This window comes from Salvelinus alpinus, chromosome 16 (genome assembly GCF_045679555.1).
Source record: "Salvelinus alpinus chromosome 16, SLU_Salpinus.1, whole genome shotgun sequence".
Taxonomy (NCBI): Eukaryota; Metazoa; Chordata; class Actinopteri; order Salmoniformes; family Salmonidae; genus Salvelinus; species Salvelinus alpinus.
Genome location: NC_092101.1, coordinates 18,840,319 through 18,849,850, shown reverse-complemented (window position 1 = coordinate 18,849,850; position 9,532 = coordinate 18,840,319). Strand labels below are relative to the sequence as shown.

The following is a 9,532-nucleotide window of genomic DNA, read 5'->3' as shown; positions in this document are numbered from 1 at the left end:
GTATTGTTGCTGAAAATAAGGAACAAAGCACAATGATTGCAGTTCAGATTTTTGTAAAGTAGTCCTTTGAAATTGATATCACATGTTTGTTCACCTATGACCCTGAATAGCCAATGTAGCCAATCTGATTATCATGGGCTATATTTTCCCAATAATGAATTGACAGTCATCTAGTTTAGTAAAGAATTATGGTCTACCCATGTGAGTAGGCTCCAGTAGGCTCAAAGAGATATAAAAAGAGATATAAAGGTGACCATGAGCATGTATTCTCGATTTGTCTCCTCTTTGTTTTCCTTCAATTTCCTTGTGTGGTCAAAATTCCAGCAGGTATGATAGGAATTCAGTTGATAAGGAGGATACAAGGTTTTTCTTCATGTACTGTAATAACTCTATCATTTCAATCATAACTTTGTAAATTGTCTTGCACTCTGTGACAGCCACAGATTGTCATTCTTTGAATGCCTCTGGTATAAGGTACCCTGATGTCCTCTATGTAAGTGTGCTGTGTGGGGCTGTGATGAATCTGTATTTGTGTGTGTGTGTGTGTGTGTGTGTGTGTGTGTGTGTGTGTGTGTGTGTGTGTGTGTGTGTGTGTGTGTGTGTGTGTGTGTGTGTGTGTGTGTGTGTGTGTGTGTGTGTGTGTGTGTGCGTATATGGTGGAGTGCCACATGCTGTCCTTTGTCACTGTGACAAGTGCTGACATGACAGGTTAAAATGGTTAACAAAGGCAAAACGCAGTGACTACTGTTTTTTTTATTATTGCAAAATCGGACAAAATCGAAATTTTTCATCAAATCAGAACAAATCAAGCTTTATTTATACAACACATTTCAGATATGGAATGCAACACAATGCGCTTCACAGGAAAAAACAATAAAATGAAACATTTACTACTCATCAAACATAAGAGGATAAAAAAACAAAAGAATAACAATAAAAACTGAATAACTAAAAAGCACCCTAAGGAAAAGCAAAGCTAAACATGAGTGTTTTAAGATCTCTTTTAAAAATGTCCACAGTTTCGGCCCCCTTCAGGTTCTCTGGCAGGCTATTACAGAGGCTGGTGGCATAGTAACTAAAGGCTGCCTCTCCATGCCTCTTGGCTTTGGGATAGTTAAAAGGCCAGTGCCAGAGGACCTGAGGGACCTACTGGGTACATAACTTAAAAACATGTCTGGCATGTATTGGGGTGCACAATCGTGGATTGATTTAAAAACCAATCTTAAAATGTATTCTAAAACTCACAGGTAGCCAGTACAGAGACCTTAAAACCGGTGTAATGTGTTTCTCTGTTCGGTCTTGGTCAGTACCTGTGCTGCAGCATTCTGCATGCTTTGCAGTTGACCAATGCCTTTCTTGGGTAGACCAGACAGGAGAGTATTACAGTAGTCAAGCCTGCTTGTAATAAAAGCATGGATGAGTCTCTCTGTATCAGCCTGAGAGAGAAACGCCTGCACCTTCGCAATGTTCCTCAGGTGGTAAAAAATATATTTTGGTTACATTCCTAATGTGTGATTTGAAATTGAGTTCAAAATCTAAAATAACACCTAGGTTTTTTACCTGGTGTTTTATCTTTATTGCCCGTGAATCAAAATATGTGGCTAGATTCTTTCTCTGTGCTTTGACTCCAACAATAAGTACCTCTGTCTTGTCTTGATTTAGCTGGAGGAAGTTGTGAGCCATCCAAGTATTTAAATCCCTAATACAATCTTGTAATTTATCCGTGGAGCTAAAATCCTCTGGTGACACAGAAATGTAAATGTGTGTATGGTCTACGTAAACAGTTAAAATAATGCTGTGCTTTCTGATGATGGAAAGAAATACCAAATTCATCAGATAATATACCTGGCCATTACAACAGATCAAAGATTTTTGACCACATTCGTAGTTACTGTGTTTTGCCTTTTTAGGGCAATATAGGGCTGCTGATACTATACTGCCCATAGGACGGACGGACACACACACGCACGCACGCACACACACACACACGCATGCACGCACACACACACACACGGTCCAATTAATCCAGCCAACAACAGAAAGGGTTAATTAATCAGAAGGAGTGAGAGATTTGCATGTTTCTCATTCATTTCTTTGTTCTGTACAGGACACCTACAGATTACACAGCTCTGCCAAATTGCCATGTATACAAACGTGAGTAAATCACAACAAGTTTATGTGGTCCCTCTTCCCTCCCTTCCACTCAGTCTCATTGCCCCTGTAGATGACTTTCATTAGTAATGAGCAGGACACAGGAGGAGATGAAGGAGGAGGAACAGAGACACGGCCAAATGTCTTCTGACTTGATTAATATACATACCTAATTCTGTTATTTTATACGGCCGGCAAATTAAAAGAGCTGGCCACTTCATTCCGCTGCTCCGTGTTTCCATTAGCCAGAGTGTGGGGAAGGGGAGGACCAGGTTAGGGATGACGCTGGTGGCAGCCTGGCTGTGTAAATTAGTGGGCGTGTCCCAGGGCTTGATCAGTACAGTATGTAGAGTATTCATCAAGAGGCAGCTCCTCCCTTACACACGCCCTGGATGGTTTTAATTGTTCCTGGTAAAATAACTTTAAGAGGCGTTACAGAGTGGGACATGGAGAGGCTTCCTTTGCTTTGTGTGTGTGTGTGTGTGTGTGTGTGTGTGTGTGTGTGTGTGTGTGTGTGTGTGTGTGTGTGTGTGTGTGTGTGTGTGTGTGTGTGTGTGTGTGTGTGTGTGTGTGTGTGTGTGTGTGTGTGTGTGTGTGTGTGTGTGTGTGTGTGTGTGTGTGTGTTTGTGTGTGTGTGTGTGTGTGTGAGAGAGAGAGAGCGAGACAAGCTGTCGGGATCAATTTCGTTTTTTGGTGCAGATGCACAACTGTTGGGGGTGTGTTACGTGTGTATGTGTTGACTCAAATTGGGAGGGAAATTGCCCACAGACACCAGCAACAAGTTTAGTGGTCCTGACCTATGGGGACAGATTCATTACGAGAGGGAGGATCCAAGGACAAAGCACTGCCCTAACAATAGAGACCATGCCTGCAGTAGCACAGCAGAGGTGCAACAGCAAAGGGGGCCTATTGTATTAACTCTGAGAGCGGAGTCCCATCTGAAGGACTGTGTGACAGTGTAACTACTGCAGCACTGAATGGTGCTTGTTTGGTAGGACACAGAAGTTTACAGGATATATACGTTCCTGTAGGGATTTACCCAGACAGGTCAAATGGCCAGAAAACACCCCTGGAAAACTCCTGCCCCTGATGAGAGTAAAAAAATGAGAGTAAAAAAAATCAACACTTATATTGAAAAATAAAAGTATATATTTTAGTTAAGGTGCAAATCCAGGTGGCAAAATCATAACGATCAAACGAAAGTTCATTAATAGGGGAAAAAATAAAGACCTTGAATTTTCATCAGCGCACAGGCTGGCACTGGTGTCAATGTTATCTCTGGTATGGATGCCCCCATCCTTCCCTCCCCCATCTCAGCCCATCTGTGCCCACCAGCCTCCTCTACTCAGAGCCCAGCGCAAATTAGGTCTGATTTTAATAACCCAAGGGAAGGGTACTGTTGCATTGTTTTACTAATAGGGAGGAGGAGTGTTTGTTGAGAGTTAATTTAATAGATTGCTTTGAAGAGTAGGTATGTGTGTGTGTGTGTGTGTGTGTGTGTGTGTGTGTGTGTGTGTGTGTGTGTGTGTGTGTGTGTGTGTGTGTGTGTGTGTGTGTGTGTGTGTGTGTGTGTGTGTGTGTGTGTGTGTGTGTGTGTGTGTGTGTGTGTGTGTTTGCCAACATGTGGTGGTTGTGGGGGCGTTGCACATCTCTATAAAATTGAGAAGGTTGAGTGTTGCTCCAAGACACTTGTGCAGAGCCATGCTTTGTGACGGACCAATGTCAGGAGAGAGCCTACTGAGTCCAGCTCAGACAGAATTCCACTCACTGGGGACAGTTGATGTCTTGTCAGAATACACCCTGATGTTACCGGGGGAAACCTTGGAGCACCACAGCAATACCAGCAAATGTGAGTTTGATAAACGTGTTGTAATTTACATAATAATAAAAAGTGACAGGTTTATATTGTATCATGTACACATAATTATGTTTTATTATAATCATTGTCTTATGGTTGAGGTTAAAGTTTTGATTGCTATAGTTGGTTTTGAATACATTTACATTTACATTTAAGTCATTTAGCAGACGCTCTTATCCAGAGCGACTTACAAATTGGTGCATTCACCTTATGATATCCAGTGGAACAACCACTTTACAATAGTGCATCTAACTCTTTTAAGGGGGGGGGGGGGGTTAGAAGGATTACTTTATCCTATCCTAGGTATTCCTTAAAGAGGTGGGGTTTCAGGTGTCTCCGGAAGGTGGTGATTGACTCCGCTGACCTGGCGTCGTGAGGGAGTTTGTTCCACCATTGGGGTGCCAGAGCAGCGAACAGTTTTGACTGGGCTGAGCGGGAACTGTACTTCCTCAGAGGTAGGGAGGCGAGCAGGCCAGAGGTGGATGAACGCAGTGCCCTTGTTTGGGTGTAGGGCCTGATCAGAGCCTGAAGGTACGGAGGTGCCGTTCCCCTCACAGCTCCGTAGGCAAGCACCATGGTCTTGTAGCGGATGCGAGCTTCAACTGGAAGCCAGTGGAGAGAGCGGAGGAGCGGGGTGACGTGAGAGAACTTGGGAAAGTTGAACACCAGACGGGCTGCGGCGTTCTGGATGAGTTGTAGGGGTTTAATGGCACAGGCAGGGAGCCCAGCCAACAGCGAGTTGCAGTAATCCAGACGGGAGATGACAAGTGCCTGGATTAGGACCTGCGCCGCTTCCTGCGTGAGGCAGGGTCGTACTCTGCGAATGTTGTAGAGCATGAACCTACAGGAACGGGTCACCGCCTTGATGTTAGTTGAGAACGACAGGGTGTTGTCCAGGATCACGCCAAGGTTCTTAGCACTCTGGGAGGAGGACACAATGGAGTTGTCAACCGTGATGGCGAGATCATGGAACGGGCAGTCCTTCCCCGGGAGGAAGAGCAGCTCCGTCTTGCCGAGGTTCAGCTTGAGGTGGTGATCCGTCATCCACACTGATATGTCTGCCAGACATGCAGAGATGCGATTCACCACCTGGTAGGAGCGACCTGAATACATCAGATTCAGTATTTTCCTCATTCGTTATATATATATATGATACAAATAATGTTACTAGATAAAACCTGTAACCTAAACACACCAGTGAGATGAGAACGTGTTTGCTGAGAAATGTAAAGATTGAAAGTTTAATGTTCCCTCGTTGACTTCTTCTTGATTACTGTTGATTATGAAAAAAGATATAAGTCTCTTATCATGAACATGCTGTAAGAAAGACTAAAACTTCACAATGTTTATGTTGATGTCACGGAAAGGTCATTTTCAGTACAGTATTCCCTGTAATTCCAGTGGGGCCAGGGTGCAATGAGAAGTCATGTCCACAGGGGGCGGTATGGCCCTGCGCTGGCTGTGGAGAGTCCATCAGAGACCCTGTGGTGCTACGGGTTGGGTCAAACCAGCAGTGGCACACAGGGTGTCTGTACTGTGACGAGTGCCACTGTCCCCTGGGAGAGAGTGTCAGCTGCTTCCTGAGGGACGGGAGGACCTTGTGTAGGACAGACTATGCACGGTGAGTCAGCAGCTTTGGTGGGACAGTAGAGAAGTTGTAACGATAAAGATGAACATTGTAAGGTCAACTTAGTGTGTATATTATGTTTGTATTTTTTAACTCTTTGAATGTGTTTGTTGATGGTGTGTGTGTATGTTTGTGAACAGCTTCCAATCTTTAGTTTTGTAACTTTTAACCATCTGAATGTCTTTGTTATTGATTTGTGTGTGTGTGTTAGACTATTTGCAGAGAAGTGTGGAGGCTGCGGGGAGGCAGTACTGTCCTCTGACCTGGTTGTGAGGGCAGGAAGACAGAACTATCACCCTGACTGTCTGCACTGCTCGCTCTGTGGTGCATTACTCATGCCTGGGGATAGCTTCACCCTGGGACCAGGAGGACCATGCTGCCAGGCAGAGCACACGAGGCCAGAGCAACAGATACAAAAAGCAGACACACTAAAGAAAAGAAAAGGTCTGTGAAGTTTATATGCATAATAAAATATTGAGAATTTTTTTCCTTTAGAGTTAATGATAATTATGAAACTGTCTCAAAGGTCTGTCTCATCTTTCCCTGTAATCGGTAAGTTTAATGTTCCTTAAGTTAAGTTGAATCATTCTCACCTATGTCAGGGTCAGGGAGAAGAGGAGGAGTTTGGGAGAGAAGGTGGTTGGACAGGGGTAGGAGTAGAGGGGTGCGGGTGCGAGTGCGTACCGTCCTCAGTGACACCCAGCTGAAAGACTTGTGCACCTGCTACTCCCAGACCCCCCGGCCCGACGCAGCGGTCAAGCTCCAGCTGAGTCAGCTGACTGGCCTAAACAAGCGGGTCATCAGGGTGTGGTTCCAGAACAAACGCTGCAAGGACAAGAAGAGCCACTCCAAAAAAGGAGGCACACCAGTGTCAGACTCGGACTTTACAGTGAGTAGTGTGTGTGTGTGTGTGTGTGTGTGTGTGTGTGTGTGTGTGTGTGTGTGTGTGTGTGTGTGTGTGTGTGTGTGTGTGTGTGTGTGTGTGTGTGTGTGTGTGTGTGTGTGTGTGTGTGTGTGTGTGTGTGTGTGTGTGTGTGTGTGTGTGTGTGTGTGTGTGTCTGTCTGTCTGTCTGTCTGTCTGTCTGTCTGTGAACACAGTTGATCATCACTCACTATGTTCCAGGCCCTGCTGTGTACTGTAGCCAGACCGATGGTGGTCCTCTCTCCTGAGCCCCCTGACTTTGCCCTCCAGATTTACGTCTATGAGTCATCATGGCAACCACTTGACAGCCAAATCAAGCTCTCAGCTGACCACGACGAGCTGACCCTCACTCATATTCCCCAGGTAAATCAGAGTGTGTATCCGGTAGTGTAATGACCCTTTGTGTGACATATCAGACCCTGATTATGACTGCAACAACCTAACCTTAGACCTACACCTTATACTGTAGATTGAGACTATAACTGATTGGTATTAGCTACTCCTTTATCCAGTTCCATTAGTCAGCCCTGACTGTGTTGGCCAACACTCATAATTTCTCTTTCACTTCCCCTCAGACAACGTGTTTTTCAGAAGACCTGGGTTGTCCACCGCAGCAGGGTGATGAGCGGCCCGTCACCATTCTGACTATCTAGACAGCCACCATCCCAACATCCTCACTGAACTGTTACTGTAACTATGCAGAGTTCTCAAGACCCTGTGTCTAATCTGAAGGGGCTTCAAGCAGCTGTAAATCATGTAATTAGTTATTTAATGTATGCTATAATTATTAAACTAGTTCCCAAACAGGAGAATGTTGTGTTGGGAAAAAAAGATGACATCATTTGGGTCCCAGTTCTGCACGTTCTGTTTTCTGTATGGGTAAATGGATTAAAGGTTATGGATCAATGAGACAAAACAAAATGTGCTCCACTATACTATGGCCCATGCAGCACACAGTGGTTTTCGACCATGAGGTTTCATCCAGACCTCCAGTCATCACATGAAGCTTTATCTTCTGGCAGACTATGGTGTGATCTGTCAACATGTGATTTAAACACAGTCTGTTTGTATAGTCACAGTCTGGGAGTTTGCGTTTGGGAATTAATTAAATCTCCACAAAACCAAGCCGTCAGATGTCATCTCTATTGGAACATATTTCACTCCTAACTGTGAAACTCGGATTCTGAACTGATTGATATTTTCTGATTGGTTGTCATGGAAATGATTATTCACTCTGTCTACTTCCTCATCCACTTAACAACAACTCTAGTGTGAAACCTATTATTGTAGAAAGCAAATCTGAACAACTTCTTCCTTCTTCCTGTTTGACTTAAAGAAAAAGGCATTTGTGTTTCAGCAATCCTGCTGCAGGCAGATAATGTTAATGGCCATATCACCCCACAAGGGGGCAACTTTTTCCAGTTCTTCAATGGCAAAGGTGCAAGATCGAACAACAAGTTGACACAATAACCCTAAAATCCATCTAGGCTGTGTGAAAATTGCAGACCGACATCTTCGAGGGACTCTGTTAGTACAATCTGTATGTCTGCTTTGCATGCCCATTTGTACGAGCCCTCTCAACGTCACAGCTCCCACTACCACTACATGCATTCTCCCATAATGTCTTTCAGACATTTTATCACTTCCCACTCAAAACAAACAAATACATGTTCACTCATTTTCATCTATAAGTTTTTAACTCTTTCATACACTTCTTGTATGAAGAATAGAGTGCTACCTCATCTCTCTTTGTCTCTTTATCCCAAAAGTCATTCTACAGCTGCACCATTGAGAGCATATTGACTAGCAGCACCATTGAGAGCATCTTGACTAGCTGCATCACTGCATGGCAGTGCTTGACTTGGGATGGAAGAAGTATAGGAGCTGTCTTTTTCGAAGTCGGTCCATTAGACTATGTTCACCGAAATTCACATAAAACTATAGAGACCTCTGATTATTCACTGTTACTCTCCATGACATTTAACCACATTTTCATGACTATTACTATAGCCTACATGAAAAAGTAAGCAATATTGGCACTGGAAAGCTGCTGTGTCTGATCCCATGTAGACCTAACACCTCCTGCCGTTTTGCCCTTGATCAAGGCACTTAGCCCCCCACATAGAACTGCACTGTTAGCTCCTGGGTGTGCAGGCTTTTTCAACATTACAACCAAATAGTCAAAAAAATATATATATTCCCTCATTCAATAAATCAGGGATGAAATGGATAAGGTAGGTTACTTCAAAGCAAGGTATCTAACTAGACATGTATACAGTTGAAGTCGGAAGTTTACATACACCTTAGCCAAATACATTTAAACTCAGTTTTTCACAATTCCTGACATTTAATTCCCTGTCTTAGGTCAAAAAATTCCCTGTCTTAGGTCAGTTAGGATCACCACTTTATTTTAAGAATGTGAAATGTCAGAATAATAGTAGAGAGAATGACTTATTTCAGCTTTTATTTCCTTCAACACATTCCCAGTGGGTCAGAAGTTTACATACACTCAATTAGTATTTGGTAGCACTGCCTTTAAATTGTTTAACTTGGGTCACACGTTTTGGGTAGCCTTCCACAAGCTTCCCACAATAAGTTGGGTGAATTTTGGCCCATTCCTCCTGACAGAGCTGGTGTAACTGAGTCAGGTTTGTAGGCTTCCTTGCTCGCACACGCTTTTTCAGTTCTGCCCACAAATTTTCTTTCGGATTGAGGTCAGGGCTTTGTGATGGCCACTCCAATACCTTGACTTTGTTGTCCTTAAGCCATTTTCCCACAACTTTGGAAGTATGCTTGGGGTCATTGTCCATTTGGAAGACCCATTTGCGACCAAACTTTAACTTCCTGACTGATGTCTTGAGATGTTGCTTCAATATATCCACATAATTTTCCTTCCTCAGGATGCCATCTATTTTGTGAAGTGCACCAGTCCCTCCTGCAGCAAAGAACCCCCACAACATGATGCTGCCACCCC

At 43.9% G+C, this 9,532-nt stretch overlaps 1 protein-coding gene across 1 annotated transcript; it reads left to right on the top strand.

The window, feature by feature from the left end:
• The first annotated feature begins 3,818 nt into the window (after window positions 1-3,818).
• LOC139541043 (insulin gene enhancer protein ISL-2-like) lies at window positions 3,819-7,683 on the top strand. Its single transcript, XM_071345211.1, has 6 exons — window positions 3,819-4,000; window positions 5,411-5,630; window positions 5,848-6,080; window positions 6,239-6,525; window positions 6,760-6,921; window positions 7,134-7,683. The coding sequence occupies exons 1-6, from the start codon at window positions 3,853-3,855 to the stop codon at window positions 7,209-7,211; spliced, it is 1,128 nt and encodes a 375-aa protein (XP_071201312.1). The 5' UTR covers window positions 3,819-3,852; the 3' UTR covers window positions 7,212-7,683.
• Window positions 7,684-9,532: the final 1,849 nt, after the last annotated feature.